The sequence below is a fragment of the Canis lupus genome, chromosome 15, assembly GCF_048164855.1.
Source record: "Canis lupus baileyi chromosome 15, mCanLup2.hap1, whole genome shotgun sequence".
Taxonomy (NCBI): Eukaryota; Metazoa; Chordata; class Mammalia; order Carnivora; family Canidae; genus Canis; species Canis lupus.
In genome coordinates, this window is record NC_132852.1 from 56,063,196 (window position 1) to 56,085,138 (window position 21,943).

Below are 21,943 nucleotides of genomic sequence, written 5' to 3' on the forward strand. Positions count from 1 at the left end.
TTGTTCCTGTTCAAAAGCATATATTATGACTCCTATAAAAGAAATCAGACTTCCAGCTCACATGGCAACCGTTCTTTTTTTTTTTTTTTTGATAAAAGATTTGTTTATTTGAGAGAGAGAGCATGCAAGAGAGAGAGAGTGCGCGAGAGCGTGTGAGTGTGAGCAGGAGGGAAGGGTAGAGAGAGACTCTCCAGCAGACTCTACTGAGTACGGATCTAGAGGCAGAGCTCGATCTCATGGCCCTAAGCTCATGACCTGAAGCCAAAATCTGAAGCCAAAATCAAGAGTTGGATGCACATGCTTAATAGACTGAGCCACCCAGGCACCCCATGGCAACTGTTCTTAAAGTATTCATGAGGCCCTCCTGTCTCTTAAGTTTCAAAGAGATTCAGACTTTGCAAGTAATTTTTTTTCTTTATGTGACCATTTGGAAGTTGCAAGGAATTAAGGAAGGATGGAATAAAGAGATTACGCTTTTATAAGATGTGGGTTCACAAATGTATTTTCACAACTAAATGTTTTCATATGCTTTGTATGTTTTCCAAATAAATTTAAAGGGCTGTTCTAACACAGTAATTTTTTTTTATATAATTCTAAACAAAACAATCAAGCTCTGGTCCTGTGTTAGGAGTCTGTAGTATAATCATTAGATCCATTTGTGACTTGATGATATAAATTGATAATGGTTATTCAAAAAATGTCATTTGTTGCTTCTAGAAAGGGATCTAATGGGGATGTCCTCCAGGTCCCAATTAATTGCTCAGAAAAACTTTCTTTGGGTTGTATTTAAGTGGGGTTATCTCTGTCCTGGGCCTGGTCCTACTTTTGTAGATCTAGCTTTGGAAATTTTGCTAAGGCTATACATTTCCATGTGTATCATATTATCAAAACTGAAAAGAAAAAAAAAAAAGAACTGTGAATAAACCTGAATGGAATTATTTATTATAAAAATATTGGCAAGAGCTTTGCTTAGTAGCACATTCCCTCTTTGTCAAAATAGCTGCCTAGGAAGGCAAATTAACACCTTGTGGTTAATTGGTGAGCATGGGCCCTGAGTAAAGGGGATTCACTGGAGATCAGACAGCTGGGGTTACAGATCGCTGATCACTCAGGCCACCTGGACTGTGGATACAGACCCGTCAGGAGAACAGCTCTCCCATATAAGCAGGCCAGAAGTCCCTGGACAGTGCTGACAATGAGCTAGCAAATACCGGGCCTCATGGGTCACCTCCTTCTCCATTCCTCAACCTTTCTGTGGACACGCATCCCACACAACTGTTGCATTTGAGTCTCCTATTTACTGTCCAATCCTCCTACCCTGGGTCCATGAGTTCATCAAAGCACTGTGAGTGGAGTTGGTGATGGACTCACAACTCCCCACCTGCATGTTGACCCGGGTTGTCTTGTCTTGTTTCCTCCTCCAGTTCTTCTCATCCATTATGAGTGGATTTTACAAGTTGTATTTTTCAAGAAGCAGTGTTATTTCTCTCATTCTCAAGTTCCCAGGGAGCATCTCATTAACTTCTCCTTTGAAATTAATGACATCTGGACCAATGTCTTAAAACTGTGTGTGAATCTTTCCTTGTGTGAATCCTGGAGAGACTTTTCTTTGGAGGCAACCGGGCACAACTTCAATAGTTCAGCCTCAGGTCATTTTTGCCTCATAAAGGCACTAAAAAATTGGGTGCACTAGAAAGATGCTGATTTCTACATGGTATGTTGGGGAAGCTGTTACTAAGGACTTAAGCCAACTAGTATCTGGCACATCACCAATTCATAGAAGCCTCAGATACCTGACCACCAGGGTGTTGCTATAGCAATCCGTAAATGACAAATTCGCTGAATCATCACTTTGCCAAAAATTTTTAAATTAGCTATCTATAAAGCATTTAGCAATTCTTATATTATCAAGCTAAGACAGAGTTCGTTTTTTAATAAATGGTTGTTTCTTGTGGTTTCACACAGGGTATGTGATGCAAATGCCAAGCCATCACACAGATGAGTCCTCCAACACTGCGTCATTCCAACATGTGTCCTCCAACACATGGCCTTTCCTAGTTATAGCAATACCTGGATTTGCTCTTTTTTTAAATTTTTTATTTATTTTTATTTTTTTATTTTTTTATTTTTTTGGATTTGCTCTTTTAATAGAAGAAGAGATGAGTGCACAGGGGACGGCATCTTGAAATGTCTTCACATGGATCCATACACACCACTGCCTCCAAGTCAAGCATGAACACCTAACCTCATACTTGTTTACACGCCTGCACACAAAGTCTAGACTCACGACACATAAACACTGGGCGGCCTGCCAAAAACCAATTCCTACAAAGTTTATGGCTTGTTACTCAGAACCACTTTTTGGTAAATCAGTAACTGGGAATCAATCAGTAGATTGCTAAATGGCCAATTGTCAGTTTGTGTTTGTCACCCACTATAAAATATAGTCAATAGAGCCCATATGTATGTAGCATATCCACTAATTTCCTTCTTAGCGACCTAAACAATCACAAAAGATGCTCCTTCTTTCATCACATAAGCTCCTCTCAAGTGCAAAGGTGGATTTGTGTTGTTGGGAACAGCACAGTTGATATTTCTATTAAGAAACTGAATTTTCACATTTCTTTCCTAGGCTACTCTAATTCTCATATCTGGAGTCCTTCCATTACTGATTACCTCTACACTCCAGCAATTCTCTTAATCCTGGCATGTGTAGCTCCGAGATAATCCGTATTTCATGGTTGCTTTATTTCCTCTTTGGCTTGACATTCTTCCTCCCCATTACAGTGTCATTGGCTCTAGGTAATCTGTCCTTGGTGACACAGTCCCCTTCTGTAAAACTGGTTGTCAGATTAAGTGATTAATTTAATGTGTAACTGGATTGTTAATTTTCAAAGTTTGTCTTCTAAAACTGACAAAATGTATAATATAGCATCTAGCTGGGGTTTTTTTTGACAATTCTGTCCCAAGCATTCCATTTTATCTTTTTCACAGTGAAATGGGAGAAAATCAGACCGTGGTCACAGAGTTTATTCTACTAGGATTTTGTCTTGGCCCAAGAATTCAGATGGTTCTCTTTGGGCTCTTTACCCTGTTCTACACCCTCACCCTGCTGGGAAATGGGCTCATCCTGGGGCTCATTTCACTGGACCTCAGACTGCACACCCCCATGTACTTCTTCCTCTCCCACCTGGCCATCGTCGACATAGCCTATGCCTGCAACACAGTGCCCCAGATGCTGGTGAACCTCCTGAGGCCAGACAAGCCCATCTCCTTTGCTGGCTGCCTGACGCAGACCTTTCTTTTCTTGAGTTTTGCTCATACTGAATGTCTTCTCCTGGTGGTGATGTCCTATGACCGGCATGTGGCCATCTGCCACCCCCTCCACTATTGTGTCATCATGAGCTGGAGAGTCTGCATCACCCTGGTGGTGGCTTCTTGGGCATGTGGCTTCCTGCTGGCTCTGGTCCATGTGAGCCTCATCCTGAGGCTGCCCTTCTGTGGGCCTCATGAAATCAACCACTTCTTCTGTGAAATCCTGTCTATCCTCAAGCTGGCCTGTGCTGACACCCGGCTTAACCAAGTGGTCATCTTTGTTGCCTGCATGTTTATCTTAGTGGTGCCCCTCTGCTTGGTGCTGGTGTCCTACTCGCGCATCCTGTTGGCCATCCTGAGGATCCAGTCTGGGGAGGGCCGCAGAAAGGCCTTCTCTACCTGTTCCTCCCACCTCTGTGTGGTGGGGCTCTTCTTTGGCAGTGCCATTGTCATGTACATGGCCCCCAAATCCCGCCACCCTGAAGAGCAGCAGAAGATCCTTTTCTTGTTTTACAGCCTTTTCAACCCTATGCTGAACCCACTGATCTACAGCCTGAGAAATGCAGAGGTCAAGGGTGCCCTGAAGAGAGTGCTATACAAGGAGAGTCATTCCCAATTGGAGTGACATTGGAATCCCTGGGGCCTTGGGTACCGTGTACCTCCTAAGCTTCTCTTTTTATATCTGAGACTGAATAATCCAAGAGACTCTGTAATGTACTCTCTTTTTCTGTTCAGAAAATATTTGGGTTTTATTGTATTCATTATATTTAATTCTATCAAATTTATTCTTTCATTGAACTGGATAGTCAGTTAAGAACACCTACAGGAATAAATTGATTTCATCTACTGCTGTGGATCCCAAAAGGGTAAAATAGACCCTCTTCCTCTGACTCTATCAGATGTACTCAATAATACCAGAAAGTGCACTTTACCATATGTAGCCGTGTCAGTGATCATTTTTTAAAATTTTGCAGCCACAGAGACTTAGGACTCTTTGATACTTTTCTCCCTTTTAACCCTACATTAGGATGTTTCACCTTAACTGTACTTCCTCTAATAGTGAATGTACCTCAATGCCTACTCAGGCTTAGGGGGAAACACTGATTTTGTTGATTAAACCTTGCAATCTGTCTTGGAATTACTGTGCTCAGAAAGGAGGTCTGCATACATTCAGCTGGCATCCCAGGGAATTACCCAATGAAATCCACTTTCCAGACTGCCCTGGGCTTCCGATGGCCACTTGTTTATAAACTCTTCTCACCTGCTTAAGAAGAGTATCTGTGATTCTTTCTGAGTAAACACACACTCTTCACTAGAAGGAGTTAGCAAGTGCTACAACCCAACTCTCAATGATCAGGTAGTGATGGAATGTCCTGAGCAGAGTCAACTGGGGGGAAAAAAAAGATTGTAACAGTAATAATAGTAGTTAACATTATTATTATGTACTTACTTCACACCATCCACTGCACGTAGATAGCTAATTTACAGAGATTACCTTATTTTTATCATAAAAACCCATTTCTCATGACTCTCCCATTTTATGGATGCAAATGGCAAATGCTAGACCCATGCCCCAACGATGACTCCCAAACCTTCTCTATTGAACACTACAGTGTAGTACATCATTATTGGTTTTATCAAATTAAGAATAAGGCTAACCTACCCCACCCTAGGATATGTTAAGCAAATGTGGGTTTCTTTTCAGTCTAAAACCAGCAACAATGAGGCTGCAAGAGCCAGAGATTATTTATGGAAGGCTTCTTGTCTGGGTTGGTGAGTCCTATGGTCATAGTTACTAAGAATATTAGGACTTCCAGAGCACAGAGCAGAGAGTAGGGATGGCGGCTGTTCTCATTGAGGTGTTGGTTTACAACTCAGCATGGTGGCAAGACAGAGAAACAAGGCATCTCTAGTTTCACACACACCACTCACATGTTCATGTACAAACTCGCGCATTGGTGCACACACACCTATGGAGTCCTTACTGTGGTGACGCACTCTGTTCTAAGTAGCTTGTAAGTATTATCTTTTTTAATCCTCATAACAACCATATGAGATAGGGACTATTAACTACTCTTTGGGTGAGAAAACAGACACAAAGAGATCAGGTAACTTAACCAAAGACTCACGGCTCATAAGTATCTAGTCCACGATCAAACTTAGGTGATCTGACTGTCAAACCCATAGGCATAACCACTAATTAAAAGTCAGAGAGATTGTGAAGTTCCAGAAGCAGGAAATGGAGAGGGAGGAAGAGAGTAGGAAACTTTCAACCTCCAGCCAGAGAGAGGCATTGGGAGGGAAGGTACTTATGTTTGGGATGAACTCAGCTTGAGCTCCCTTCCCGGGTGGAGGACAGGTGGAGGGGGGGGTGGGGGTTGCAGTCAGAAGATCCTCCACACTGCAGTCATCTTTGGATGCAAGGAGACGGCCACAGCCCAGAGCACTGAAAACCGGGCAGCACCTGGAAGTGATGGGACAAGTGATGGGAACCTGTTCTGTGCAAGAAGTGATTTGCCAGGCAGGACATCTGAGTCCAATAGGTGGTGGCAATGTGGCCCAGGTTGGTGCGATCTGCTGGTCCATCTCCAAAGCCCTGCTTGCCTGTTGTCAGAAATACCAGGATGAGGTTTCCAAGAAGGCGATCCTTATCCAGTATGACCCGACCCTGCTGGAAGTAGATCCCCAGCACTGAATTCAAAAAGTTTGGCAGTCTTGGTGCCCATGCTCAAGACCAGAAATCCTGCCTATAAACCCATCATGAGGATCAGAGTTAGTTACCTTTATAATAAGTCTCAAAGGACTGAAAGGTTAAAACACAACAACTTGACTTTATACTAGAATGGAAATAAGGGTGAGGTAGTAAAAGGGGTTGTGACTCCAGAGGCCAGGGAAAAGGGGCCCCTTCACAGTCTGGACCATAAAACAAAACAATGGAAGAAAGAGGTCAACAATGCAGTTTTAAATTAATGATTCACCAAACTAAAACCTTTCAAAAGTGTTCTTGTAATTTATCTGTAATTTAAACTGGATATATTTTGTAATTCAGATATTGCCTAACACAGTCTAATCTATTGTCTTATGACAGGTGTTGGGCCCTGCAGGGCCGCATTTGGTGGGATGCATGCAGTGCTACAGCAGGACAAATGGTGAAGAGCTGTAACACCAAGGATGTGTCTCCAAGGAAAAAGCTCTCCTGGTACAAGGTGGAGCAGCAGACAAGTGTGGGGCCCAGAAACCACCCCCAGGGAGCTACCTGCATGGCCTTCTGACTCTGTACAGTGCTCTCCTAAGGTTGGCCTGAGCATTCCAGAAGCCTAAGATGCTGCCTGGAATCTTAAACATGCAAGATTTGTGGCTAGAGACCTGGGTTCTAGTCCCAGCTCTACCATTTGCTAGCTGTGCTCTTTCCAGGGAAATCCTTTAAGACTGTCTGACTCTCTCTCCCTCACCCATCAGTTATGCAGAATGAGAGCTACCTAGGCAGCCCCACAGGACTGCTGGAGGCCTCAACCAAGAAGGGTACAAATGGAAACATTCTGAAGACTCAAAGTGCTATGCAAACATAAGACTATGCTATTACTATAGTTAGTATTAGGTCAGACTGACTTAGCCTATCCACTAAGAAAACATGGAACACTTTCCCTAAATCTAAAGGAATTTAGATTTCAGTTGGGGTTTTCCTTTGCAGACTTTATTTCCAACATGTACCATCTTTAACCTGGAATTTATGATACAATTATTTATCATCTCTGTACAAGAAGGACAAGAATCTGTTCATCTCTTCATCCCCAATATCTTAACACACTCACTAAACATTTGTGAAGTAAATAAAGGACCCTTTATCCACTAGCCTCATTTCTGAATTTTCAATGTTGAACTATCTTCTGATTTCTAACCTTTTCTACATCCTTCAAATGGCAGATTATCGTATAGTAGAAATATAATTGTAGCTGATAATTATTGAGCACTTACTGTATGGTAGACAGTACATAGAATGCTTTACAGCAAATCTGTGGAGTGGACGCTATTACTATCATTATACAATGATGAGGAAATAAACTTTAGAGAAGTTAATTTACCCAAGGTCACAGAATTATTCACTCGTGGAAAGATAATTCAAAACTAGGCAATATGGCTTTAAATTAACTCTGAATTGCTCTTTTGCAGAGGATCTACGGCTGTTCATAACCTGAATGGCTGGCATTAGGACTATTCATAGTCCTTGGTAAACTTCAACTGAATGAACAAATAAATATTCATTATATTTACATTTCCACCCATAATTTATGGACCCAGGGCTAAGTGACCTTTCATTCCTTTAGGTTAGGGCATCTTATTGTCCATTAGATTTATCCAATTCTTGCTTTTAGTATGTTCTTATGTGATGGATATTAATAACTAAGAATATGTTATTGCTCTAAGTTCACAGAGAACAATGGAAAAAAACTAGGGCAGAAATATACAATAAACTATATATGATTTAAAACCCTAAATATTAAAAAAATCCTGAGGATGTTTATTCATTTCTACCCTAGGAAGCAGTGGTCACTGACTTCTCAAAGAAGGGTGAGAATTGCTGAGGCTCTGATTCTGGAAGGCCGGACGATGCTGGAGCCAGATGGGAAGCCATGTTAGGGTGTTGCCCTTGAAAACTGGCAAGAGGGTGTAGACAATTACGGGCAGTAACTACTGGAAATGATAGGGGTGGGAATCTGTGTGTGGTAGCTCGTTCACTTGCCACCTGAAATTAGCACCTGCAGCATTGCTGGCATGTGGACCAGGGATTGCCAACCACCAACCTACAGGATTGTTGTTTACTATTTGCTGTGAATGTAAAGTATCATCGTTAAATACGGGTTGTTGAGGACAGACAAAAACGAAAGGAGGTTGGAATGTAGTCCCACTGGATGACAGCAGGACTGGGTTTCCCCACCAGCAAGGAAGTGTCTTATGCTCCCTGCTTTTTTGACAAACTTTGTTGGCTCATTTTGATTTGTCTTTTTTTGTAACCCGTGTGTCTCTTTTATTATTATTATTATTTATGTTTTGAAATCATGTTTGATCAAAAGAAGAGGTGGATCTTTGAACAGACTTGGATTTAGTCCACAGAGTGCTGGTTCAGAGTTGGGATATCTGGGTCCTCATCTCAGTTCCCCTACTAACTCACTATGTGACCTTAGAAAAGTTGCTTAACTCTTCTAGCTTTCAGTTTCCTCACCGATAAAATGAAAAGTGGAACGAAACAATATTTAAGATTCTTTCTTATTTTCTCATTTTCTGTCTCTGTTGATTTCCTCACATTTCTTTGGAATTTGGATTTTCACTTTGTCAAAGGAATAAAGATTAAGTTCCATGCAGAGAAAACGAAGTGGACTCAAAGATAATTGAATATCCTGGGCCTTTAACATAGGAGGAACTCAAGAGTACCTGCTGAGTCAACGAGTGAGTTGAATATTTTGGTGCTCTGTTGAAAGTGCATACAGCTGGCTTAAATACGAAATGAAATGCCTACTCTTAGAAAAGTCAGTTTTATTAGCCTCCTGGGATCTTATTAAATATAACTTTCATTGGGAAAGGTTCTAGGACCAGAAACCAAACTTTATGTCTAATTTGGTATCTCGGTTGCCCACATTGTAAATAATAATTTTCATATCCAGTACTTACTGAGCACCTACTGGGTATTAGGCATTGTGCTGAGATATATGCATTATTATCTCATCTAAATTTATGACAATTCTATGAGTTAATTAGTTTAGTGCTTTCATTGCACAAATGGAAAAAGAAAGAAGGAAGGAAAAAGGAAGAAAGCAAGCACACAAACAGTAAGAACTTTGCTGTGATTACAAGTGTGTGACAGCCTGGGCTCTAATCCAGGTCAGCCTGACTCCAAAAACCACACCCATAACCAGTAAGCACACTGCCTCTCTATAGCCTAGGCCTGTAGAATCTTTTCCTATCATTAAGTAGCATTCAAGAAAATAAGCCTGAATGTTCTGAAAACACATTTTTAAAAAAGATAGAAATACATCTAAGAGTTTTTAATACATATATAATGAGCAAAATAGTAATATACACATCAGTTTTTTTTTAACTGGGCAAAAATTATATAGATATAAACAGAGACAAACCACTCATGAATATATGAGATGTACAGGCTCTCTAGTAATTAGGGAAATAAACTTTAAAGCATGAGATACCATTTTCTGCCCATCAAATGGGACAAAAATAAAAAGATTGATATTTTCTAGTGTTGCTGACTGTATGGGCAATAGTCTAGGTGGCAATATAATTTGATTTGGTACTAATTTGGGGATGTAGCTTCAAAACTTAAAGTTTGTACTCCTTTTAATGCAAGAACTCCAATTCTAGGAACATATCCTGCAGAAATATTCATATATGTGTGCAAAATATATACATGTACATTTATTTTAATTGAAGATTATTTATAATGGCAAAATGTTGCAGATGAGCTAATGTCCTTCAATGGCGGGTTTGTTAAATAAAATATCATAAATTTATACCACAAAACAGTATGCAACTATTAAAATAAGTTTTCTTTCTCTAGTGGGAAGAGAAGGGAAGATTCTCCTAAAATAAGTAAGTAAATGAAGTCATATTGATCTAGTACTTTCTCATTCATGTAGGGAAAAAGCTATTTGTGTGTGTGTGTGTGTGTTCAGGCATATTAAGGGACAGAAAAATGTTCAAAATGATAAACATTAAAAGGTTAAAGATGACTCTAAAATAGGAAGTGTACTATGGAAAATAATACTATACCATTAGAAAATTTTATTTATTTTTTATTTTTTTAAAAATAAATTTATTTTTTATTGGTGTTCAATTTACCAACATACAGAATAACACCCAGCGCTCATCCCGTCAAGTGCCCCCTTCAGTGCCCGTCACCCATTCACCCCCACCCCCCGCCCTCCTCCCCTTCCACCACCCCTAGTTCGTTTCCCAGAGTTAGGAGTCTTTATGTTCTGTCTCCCTTTCTGATATTTCCCACACATTTCTTCTCCCTTCCCTTATACTCCCTTTCACTATTATTTATATTCCCCAAATGAATGAGACCATATAATGTTTGTCCTTCTCTGATTGACTTATTTCACTCAGCATAATACCCTCCAGTTCCATCCACGTTGAAGCAAATGGTGGGTATTTGTCGTTTCTAATGGCTGAGGAATATTCCATTGTATACATAGACCACAGCTTCTTTATCCATTCATCTTTTGATGGACACCGAGGCTCCTTCCACAGTTTGGCTGCTGTGGACATTGCTGCTATAAACCTCGGGGTGCAGGTGTCCCGGCGTTTCCCTGCATCTGTATCTTTGGGGTAAATCCCCAACAGTGCAATTGCTGGGTCGTAGGGCAGGTCTATTTTTAACTCTTTGAGGAACCTCCACACAGTTTTCCAGAGTGGCTGCACCAGTTCACATTCCCACCAACAGTGTAAGAGGGTTCCCTTTTCTCCGCATCCTCTCCAACGTTTGTGGTTTCCTGCCTTGTTAATTTGCCCCATTCTCACTGGTGTGAGGTGGTATCTCATTGTGGTTTTCATTTGTATTTCCCTGATGGCAAGTGATGCAGAGCATTTTCTCATGTGCGTGTTGACCATGTCTATGTCTTCCTCTGTGAGATTTCTGTTCATGTCTTTTGTCCATTTCATGATTGGATTGTTTGTTTCTTTGGTGTTGAGTTTAATAAGTTCTTTATAGATCTTGAAAACTAGCCCTTTATCTGATATGTCATTTGCAAATATCTTCTCCCATTCTGTAGGTTGTCTTTAGAAAATTTTAAAGTAATCGAGTGTTAGCCTTGCAATTTTTAAAAACAGAAAAGCAACTCTTAGACCTTAGGAAAGAAGCCATCCTCATTTCCATATGGCTCCCAAGCTTGTCCTGTATGTTGGAAGAAGCAGCATGGCGGCTTTAGTGGCCTGACCTAAAAGTGGACCGGGCATTTTTGCTCACATCCCATTGGCTAAAACTTGATCATATATAGTTTTTGGAATATTGGTGTGTTTGGTGGGGTCCAGAGCCAAAGGCCAAGAAAGAATTCTTGAGATGTCTTTGGTACAAAAGATGGTTGTGTTAAAGCACAGGGACAGGACTCATGGACAGAAAGGGCTGCTGCTCTGACACCTACTGCTCTCTGCTGCCCCGGATTGTGAGAAGCAACTGATTATATGCCTTGGGTTTGGGAGAAGTAAAGATAAGGGAAATTCTAAAAGGACTTTCATATGTCAAAGAAGACTTGAGATCCTGGAGGAATGTTATAATCTGCTTATCTCAAGTATTTGTCAGTGGGCTGCAGGTTATAAGGAGACTTAATTTTCTCTGCCTTTCCTTCTGCTTTGTTTCCCACATCATTGCCCGTGAACAATTTTGGCCCTTAAATCTTTAAGGTTGCTGAGAGCGGAAGGTCTCATTTTCTGTAACTTCTTCCTGCTGAACAGAGGCATAGAGATGTCCCTACCTATGGGTCAACATTGATCAGTTGGGGAATTTATATATAGGAGTTACTAAAGGCAGAGAGGCAGCCAATCCAAGGTAGACAACATGTATGAACCTCCTTGAGTAGAAAGGGTCATCTATCAGCTGGAAGCTATGGCAGTGAGGGAGTCTTGGTACCAGGCAGGGAGACACCAGAAAAAGCAAATTAAAGTTAATATTACAATGAGAAAGAGAAACCTGATAAAAAGACCGTGATAGTGAATTAAAATTTTCCTCTAGTCCTTTAATTGTGCTTTGAAGAGAAATTTGAGATCTTCTACTGGTTCACAGGAATAAGAAGTTATGTTAGTTTGCTCATTGGTTTCTTGTGAAGGAGGTACAGGTTTTATTCTAGATATGAGCCCTTGAAGGATGTCCCTCTAATTTTATTGCAGTGAGAGTACATAATATGAGTTGGTAGAGGTCCTTCCATTTAAGTTAAATCCTGTATTTCAATCAGTCTTAATTACATTTAGCAGAATTTTGACTCTTAGAAACCTTAGTCTCCAGTGAGAAGTAGTAACAAAGTGAGAACTGTTACATCAGAATTCTTTGGAAGGCAGAGTTATGAATCTACTAAGTACAAGGCAGGTTTACTAATAGACTCAAATATCCTTAGTTTCTTTGCAGTAAGAAGTCAAAATTTTGCACAAACCTACATTCAGCAATCAATGTTCATTTGGAAAAGGCCTAGAGCCCAGTGAATTCAATTCCATTTATTATCTAAGCAAAACTTTAAAGTTTCAGGTTACAAAGATGTTGAAAGCCATCTTCACAATTACCCATGAGAGCTTGAGACAATTAACCATCATTTAAGTCATGTTCCCTCTATTTGCCCTGTTTCCCACAGAAGAGATCCAATAGATCCTACTGAGGCCATGTAGTACCTTTCTTAAATTTTGTTTCCAGTGGGTTAAAAGGCATCCCAAGGGAGAGTCCTTGGGGACTGAAGAGAGAGCATTGATTACCAAGGAAATTCCCCTGACATCCAGCTGGTGTCCCCCACACAGAATATGTCATAGGTTCCTGGTATCAAAGTGACTCGAGGCATCCCTCAAATGAAATTGGTAGGATCACTGCCTGCCACAAAAGCCCTATAGGAGGGAGGCCTGCCCTCCTCCCCGTTCCCCATCACATTCTAGACTACGATGGGTGCCGGCATATGGACCAACTATGCCTTGCCATCAAGGCCCCACTGTGAAGGCCACAAAGAACCTGCCATTTTTAACCTATGGAAAATACTAGAAGTTTTACAAGAGGAAAGTACCCAATTTTGTAACTTAAGTAGTTAGTAGAGGACATTGACAGAAAAAATAAAGATAGAAATCCATCATGATCTAAGCAACATTCCAACACATGTAGTCTTTACAGCCAACTTCTTTAGGAAACAATCCCTGGTTGGATTTTAATTCAATTGAATACTGGTTTTGGCCAACTCTGGGTGGAGTTCTTGTGGCCAGAAGCAACCAGACCAAGATGTGAAGAGGATCACATTAGACCAATGAGGAGGAAACCTCACAGGGGAGTCTTAAGATTGGCAGCCATCCGGGTGACAGGTGGCTGTCTCATGCCCAAGACAGACAACTCTGTGTAAGGACAGGAATAAAGAGAGGGCACCAAGTGTCTGGGTCTTATTACCATCCCAGCCAGGGTACTAACTTCCAGCCAAATATCAGGCTTTCTCCTCCTCATAGAGTACCCATGGGCTAGAGGATTGCAGCCTGAGCAATCAACATGAAAGTGTTCCAATAAGCCCGTACTCCTTGAAGAACCCTTGGGATGAGAGCAAAGGAAGAGGAGTGAAAGTACTCAGCAAGTTTGCACCAAAGCTTAGAGTCCAGATGAAAAGACTCAAACCCCACGTTGGGCCCCAAATGATGTAGTTGTTGAATGTCGGTGTGTCCATGGGGTCCAGAGCCCATGGCCAAGAAAGAATTCTTGAGATGTCTTCAGTGCAAAATGGCAGTTTTGTTAAAGTATGGAGACAGTACCCATGGGCAGAAAGGGCTGCGGCCTGCTCTCCCTGCTGCCCTGGGATTGTGAGGAGCAACTGATTATATACCTTGGGCTTGGGAGAAGTAAAGATAAGGGGAACTGCAAAAGGATTTTCATATGTCAAAGAAGCCTTGAGATCCTGGAGGAATGTTATAATCTGCCTATCTCAAGTACTTGTCAATGGGCTGCAGGTTACAAGGAGATTTGGTTTTATCTACCTTTCCTTCTGCCTTTGTTCCCCACATCAGTATAGTCACACAAAAATGCAGGGCAATCTGGGAGATATGGAGATATGCACCCAGGAATAAGAGGAAACTGTTCTGGTAAACATCTACCGGTCTCTGCCACAAGTACTCAGTCTGTGGCTCTTTAGGACAACAGCAAAAACTCTACGGAGTACTGAGAGAAGAAAGAGAGACATGTGAGCCTCCTCCACAGATCTTCAACAGCGGCACTCTCACTGGTATATACAACTGATTTTTTTTATTTTCAATTTTATGTGAAATACCACTCAAAGCTTCAAGACAAAGCCTGGAGGCCCTACTCCAGTACAGAAATTTTAAATGGCAACAGCTCTCTGGGTCACTTCTTGAGAGACTCTGCCAGTATCAGTCCTGAACTAATGACACTGCAATATAGTGGGTAATCCTGTAAAGCCAGGTTCAGATAGGCCACAATCAATTGTATCCTTGTTTTGCTTCCCCATCTAGACAATGGTGATAAGATCCCACCCACCCTGGCTGTTCCAAGGGGACCTTGTGAGCTTCAGATAAGGTAATATACCTGTCAATATTTTTTAAATGGAAAAGAAGTACTAAACATTGTTCTTGGGAAGCCTGGGTGGCTCAGCAGTTCAGCATCTGCCTTTAGCCATGGTCATGACCCTGGGGTCCTGGGATCAAGTCCCATATTGGGCTCCCGGCAGGGAGGCTGCTTCTCCCTCTGCCTGTGTCTCTGCCTCTCTCTCTGTGTCTCTCATGAATAAATAAAATCGAAAGAAAAGAAAAGAAGAAAAGAAAAGAAAAGAAAAGAAAAGAAAAGAAAAGAAAAGAAAAGAAAAAAAAAAGAAAAGAAAGAAGAAAGAAAGAAAGAAAGAAAGAAAGAAAGAAAGAAAGAAAGAAGAAAGAAAGAAAGAAAGAAAGAAAGAAAGGAAAGAAAGAAAGAAAGAAAGAAAGAAAGAAAGAAAGAAAGAAAGAAAGAAAGAAGAAAGGGAGGGAGGGAGGGAGGGAGGAAGGAAGGGAGGAAGGGAGGAAGAAAGGGAAGAAAGCTGCTAGAAATTTGAGTCATTTTTACCTGTTCAAGAAACTAAATGATTAAGAAATCATTGTTTTATCAATGTAGCTTTGGAGAAAGAGAATTGATTAGGTGACGGAGCCCTGTGAAAAATTTGAGTTCATATGCTCAGATTCATAACAAGATAATTACAAAAACTACCATAGTAACTATCTGAAATATTGCTATTTCATCTCTCAGGTTGGCAGAGATCAAAAAGTTTTAAAAACAAGTAGTGAGTGTGTCATACATTTTCTTAATTTGGTCTGAGTGACCTCCACAGAGAAAGACTTGCCAATGCCTCCCACGATTACAGATGCACATACCATTTGACCCAGTGATTCCGCTTCCAGGAATATATCCTACAGGTAGACTGACACGTGTGCAAAGCAACGGATGCCAAGGTTAGTCACTATTGTGTGTTCTGCCAAATTACTGGAACTACCTCAGTAGGAGACTGGCGTGATCAATCATGCTACCTCCACTCAATATTGCACAGCTGAAAAATAAACCAGGAAGCTTTTTTTATTGTTGTTCTACTATAGAAAAATCTTTCTATATTTAAGCAAAACAAAACAAATAAAACAAACCCAGGTTTGCAAAATATATTGTGGACTATCATGGATAGTTATAATAATGTATTTACTAACAGCAGAGAATGTTTTTGGAAGCATTTCATGCACAACTTGCAATATCGGAGTGACCAGGGAAGGGAAGTGGCTAGCTGGGGACATGTGTGAAAGGGCAACTTTTGTACTTTCAAACTCTGAAACATGTCAATGTGCAATTTTTTTTTAATCTGATTTTTGAAAAAGCTAAAGCAGATTTTTTAAATTCTGCAAATCTACTTTTAATGAAGCTTGAGGCTGGTCAAGGACAGCCTGGTGAAGTCTCAAACCTTTGCAGGGAGGTCAGTGCCACATGGATGTAGACCAACCCAGGGCAAAGAAGGATTTGAGAAGACTGAGCATTGTTTCCTCTCCACTGGAGGGTAGAGCACTCGTATTTAGAAGTTCCATTAGTTACTCAATGGGCCAATGAATTTACAATCTGAAATTAAACATATTCCTGGGGCTTATTTTTCTGATGGACCCAATTAAATTTCTGGGAAATTATTCTGTAAGTCCGTGGCAGCTACGCATTCTTCTCTGAGCTCCCCACTGTGGTGTGTTCGCTCTCTCAAGATGAAGGGCCATCCTCTTCCCAACTCCTGGAGGAGACAGAAAATGGCCATAGGAGCCGGTGTTTCTTCCTTTATTTTCTTTTATTCTCATTGGGGATTTAGAGTTGCTTTGCTGAAATCAAAGAAGACAGGATCCCTTGGGGCATGGTTAAAAGCCAAACCTGGGGACACAGCCTAAAAGAAACAAGTCTGAGATGGGGAAAATACTGGATCTTAAGTATTTTCATTATTCTGAAAATAAGAAAGCTGTCACTGATGGAGAGCTGCTAACACAGCCATCAAAGATTGAAAATATAGGAGATACCTTTTGTTACTCATAAATTGCGTATTCCAAGAATGATGTAGAGCCAAGAATGAGTGTCAAGATTGGTATTTTTTTTTCTTTTTTTTTTTATAATTTATTTTTTATTGGTGTTCAATTTACTAACATACAGAATAACCCCCAGTGCCCGTCACCCATTCACTCCCACCCCCCGCCCTCCTCCCCTTCTACCACCCCTAGTTCGTTTCCCAGAGTTAGCAGTCTTTAAGAAATGTGTGGGAAATATCAGAAAGGGAGACAGAACAGAAAGATTGGTATTTTTAAAGACTAAGATTTCCAGAACAAAAAGGCTTGTGATCTAAAGCATTTATTTCCACAAGATGGTGCTATAGCTTCTGCCAAAGAGGACACTCATTTGCTTCAGGAGCTAGAAATCCAAAATACACTTTTGATGGGAACCAGATCTCTGTGTTGTCTGATGAATCTGCCAGAGAAGCACATTGTGAAAAAAAAACGTTCTGGTGGGAATTGATTCGGATCAAAAGGGTGAATGAAGGTTGTTCAGGTAGGAACACCTCCCACCACCTCCACACATCCCCAAGTGGATGTCATAAGGCTTTGTGCTCACCTTCAGCCCCTCCTTTTCCAAAGGGCTGCTTTTACCACTGTTGGGCGTGAATGTGTGTCAGGAATGGAACCTGGGAATGACCCAGTCAGGGAAATATCTCTCCCACACCTACCCACAGTGTGCACCCAGGGGCGGCTCTTCAGTAGAACTTTCCCTACCGCTCTGGCCCACGTTAGTCATACTTTCCTTTGAATTTCCCTGGCATTTGGAATATTATTTTACCATTTCTGTGTGAATTCTCCACGTTCTTTTGAGACAGAGTCCGTGTCATAATTGCCTCTGCATATCCCCTATATAACGACAAGCATTCTACCTTGAATCTGTGCATAGCACTGAGACTGTGAACACAGGCAATCTAAGTGTTCAATGACCTTGGTTCGTAGCCTAAGTAATTGGGAAGATGGCTCAGCCCCAGCTGGCCACTGCCTAGGAGTGAGGAGTGTGATCTCATAAGTCACAACTTCTCCAAAGTTATTTGATCATCTCTAAAGGGAAAGGATTAAACAGCCCTCCTAACTGTGTTTTTCTTTTTAATGTTTCTGTGCCTCTTTGCCTCGAAATCAGAAGTGTGACACGGTGATACATGGCTCTCGTTTGTTATCAGAACCTCTTTACCCCCCCGGGGAAGAAAGAGCAGGTAAGTGGGAACCTAGGGGCAGAGCAACAACAGGATACCCTGGGCCCACTCTTATAAACAAATATGTCTATGTGGTTTACAAATAAATGAAACACTTGTATGTTGGGGATACCTGTTGAATTTTTTTTTTTTTTTAATAGAAGGTAGGATAAAAGATGTCTTAAAACCACTGCTATAGATCAGAGGGTCTCCATTATCATTAGGCACCCAAATCAGCAAGGAGCTATTTTTTCAATATTTCTGCTTGACCCCACACCTACAGAATTTTGAGCAAAGGCAAATTCATAAAGCTCAGCAGGTGACTGTGATGGAAGCCTCTGGTAAAGAACCACTGCTCATGTCACAGTTCCCAGATCTGGACTCTCAAAGTCTTAATCACATGGGGCACTTAAAAGCAAACAACAGCCAACAACAACAACAAAATCTTTCCTGGAGATTGTGCTAATTTGCCAGGTTTGAGAACCATGGATATAAAGCCAGAACTCCTCTAAGTGGATGCCATCAGTTTTAGTCTCTTTATAAAAGGGGATCATCCCCAGCCCCATCCTTATTGTCCAAAAATCTTTGGTGGAAAACTTCTGAAACATCCTGAAACTAAATACACACCAAAAAGCAAGACAATTTGAATAATGGCACTTCTGGGAACTGCCTACTGCAGCGCAAGATAGGATCCTGCCCTTTCCATGACCGGTGGCACTCTACATTGCTGTGACCATTCTGTGGAAACACCGGGTCATTCTCAGACAGTATTTACCAGATATTTTAGAGATTCAATTGAATAAGGTGCAGAAGCATCTATATTTTCCTCTGATATCTGCACCCAAGTTAAAAAATATACCTACAGGAGAAATTTCAAAAACTACGAGTCTCCAGAGACCAGGGGAGAGTGTGGAGTCACATAACTGGATGATGAAGGGGCTCATGAACCATGCATGCTACTGAGTTTTAGACTTTATAGTTTCAGAGATGGGGCTCCTCTAAAGGATTCTGTTCAATTTTACTGAGGTATAATTGACAAATAAACATGATATATATACATATATTTTAAAAAAACATGATATATATTGAAGGTGTACAACTAGATGTTGCAATAGGTGTGGACATTTTGAAATGGTCACCAAAATCAAGCTGCATAACATATCCATCACCCTACATACTTAACATTTTCTTCTCTTCCTTCTCTACCATTTCTTCCCCATACCTCATGTTAAATCCACACCATTTGCCCTTCCCTGCATAGAATGTTTTCAGGATTCTATTTTCACACATCCCATTTCTGATGTTGGTATATCTTTCCTCAATTCCCCTCTCCACCAGGTACAGAGTAGTTTTTTAGGACAAGTCAACTCTAACAACACCTTATCCATTAAGATTTCTCTTATTCCCCAAGCAGTGCTCTGTCCTTTATGCCCGCTGTTGCACTGTGTGTATATCTCCACACTTATCACACTCTGATATCATTATTTGCTACTTTTTTCTCTCCTTGATTAGACTGAGGGCTCCTTGGGGCAGAGACTTGGTCTTTGTATATATCTGGTTTCCAAAAAAATGCATATTGAGTAAATGCGTTTTTTAAAATGAATTTCTACCTTGAGCCACACTAAATTTAGGCTAGGGCCAAGTGCAAAGGCGAAGAAAGGAAATAAAGGGAAGACCAAGGATGGGAAAGGAAAAATGTGTTCATCAGAATAGAACAGGATAGCTATGCACCACAACATCCATGTCAGGGTGAATTTAAAGAAGGATGGAGAGACCATGGTCAGCCAACTTAAGAACTGAGTTCAAAGTCATTTCTAAAAGGTCCAAAGGGGGTCATGGGATCAGGCAAAAAGCAGAGTCAGAAAAGCCAGAGCAGTATTCAAAGAACTAGCACAGGATCAGCTGAGAGTCAGAGTCAACCAAGTGAGAAACCATGTAGCCAGTAACACCGGATGATGTCTGGTCAGTGTAGCGAGAACCCAGGCATAACTCAGTGAGTTCCTGCTTTGAAAAAGGTCATTGTAATTCCTTTAGCCCTGCTACCCAGAACTACACAGGACAGTACCCTGTCCTCATCTCCATGGCTGGATCTCAAAGGCACTGTCTCCAATGAAAATGTCTAGAACCTACACTTTTTCTTCTCCCTTCTAATATAGCTCTTGTTTTAAAATAACTTTATGTTGAATATGCTCACCTTTCCCAACTCTTATCACCTTGTTATTGTAAATCTATTCATTCAACATGCATAACTATCAGGCAGTGCTAGGAAAGGAAACTAACCCATATCAATCACCTTCTACACTTGCGGTAAGGTGACCTCTATAGGATCCCATACTGAAGCGCCACAGCTGCCCAGTGAGGCAGGTATTGTTAAATAGTATCATCCCCATTTAGGACATTAGGGAGATGAAGCACAGGAAAGTTAAAGACACCACATTTTGCATGAAGTGAATGGTGAAGGCTGGATTCAAATCCACCCCAGCCTGAATCTAAATTCGCATTCTTTTTCCATTGTTTCATTCTCTCTCCTCCCTAGAGCTTCACAGAAGAAATATAAGCCCAAATGAAATATCAAAATCTTAGGGTAGGATGAAAGGCTTGATCAGGAAGCCAAGGCACCATGAGCAGCATCAAGAAATGGAAAAGAAGAATAAAATGAGAACCATGGTTTGCAAAGTCAAGGGAAGAGGAGCCTAGAGGGATGGATCAGTCCCCAAAGGTGTACACCCTGCAGACAGAGAGGCCCCCTGGAAGAAGCCAACCCCCTAAGGGAGACATTTTAACTTTCCTACATCTCACCACTACCTGAAGAGTCAGGGCCAGCCTTATATCCTTAACTTTCTGGACAAGAGCCCAGAGGTTATTGAATCAAGGGTGGTGACCTAAAAAAAAAAAAAAAAAAAAAAAAAAAAATGCTGATAGGTCAGAGCCAGTAGAACAAGAGGAGTCTGTTCTGTGAGACCTGACATTCAGGGGAAACTAAGGCACAGAGAGTGTCACTGGGGAGAACCACGTCAGGATGGAGGGGAGTAGAAAGAATAGCCAGGCTGGTTTCCCAGGCAGCTCCAGCACCTTGGGGCGCGTCGCCCACACCCAGGAGGCAGCATGGAATAGCAGGGATCCCCCTGCTTTGCTCCCCCACCAGAAATCAAGGGCTCCCTTGTGCCCCCTGGACTGAGTTTTCTCTCCTAGGCCAGAAAGAGTTTTAGGGTAAACTCTGACTTCCTGCACTCCCTGTTCTCAGCCTCTCGCTGAGCTTCTGACACTTGCTAGGCCTGCCCTTACAGACCTGAATGCCTAATCGTGCTTTCCTCATTGCTTCCCACACCTTAATGCAGTAAGCTTTGAGTAGGCTGGAGGATGGTGAACTGTTTAGGGCTTAACCCTTCTGGGTAGCAGTGACCAAAGCAGCACATTGTTTGAACACAGAGATGCTTCAGGACTTTATTGGAGAAAACACCATTCTACCTTAATGGTGATCTACCTTAAAGTCTTCAAAAATGTGGGTAGGCGTGGTCAGCAGGATCAGTGGGGCAGTCCACAGCACGGTAATCTGGAAATGGTCTAACCCACTAGATATTTGGGCTTACAGATCATGGCATTCCCAAGGACAAAACAGAGAGCCTATGAAGATCGTACTTGGCTTATGTCACCATGGAAATCCCTGGAGTAATGAATGGAGCGGAGAAGGGCATTCTAGGTCTGCCTAGAATAAACATATGGAGAATCTCTGTCCCCGTAGGTGAGGGATTGTGTGTGTGTGTGTGTGTGTGTGTGTGTGGCCACCCCACAGATCACTGTGGCATTCTTTGAAGTCTATGGAGAGGCATAAAGTTAGACCCCCTCAAGCGTGGCCTACAGAATATAAGGTTTCCCTGGAAGAATCAGTAAAAAAAAAAAAAAAAGGACAAGCATGAGAAAACCTGAGACATAGGTACTTGACTACACACCCACGTCCTGGGAAGAATACAGAAGGAATACATGCGCCCATGATATATAATCGACCTGAAACGAACTTTAAAAGCACAGAAGCAAGCAGGTAGAACTCAGAGGAAAGACACTAGGCCCCGAGAGCTGGAGACAGGTGGACCTCCAGGGAGGTAAAGCGCTCGGACCCCAAACCTCAGACGTTCGGAGACACGCATCAGCCAATAGCTAAAGCGGCGTGAGCG

At 41.5% G+C, this 21,943-nt stretch overlaps 1 protein-coding gene across 1 annotated transcript; it reads left to right on the plus strand.

Annotated features, from left to right (window-relative positions):
* The first annotated feature begins 2,998 nt into the window (after positions 1-2,998).
* On the plus strand, positions 2,999-5,304 carry LOC140604464 (olfactory receptor 2A1/2A42-like). The gene has a single exon (XM_072775734.1). The coding sequence runs from the start codon at positions 2,999-3,001 to the stop codon at positions 3,938-3,940; it is 942 nt and encodes a 313-aa protein (XP_072631835.1). The 3' UTR covers positions 3,941-5,304.
* Positions 5,305-21,943: the final 16,639 nt, after the last annotated feature.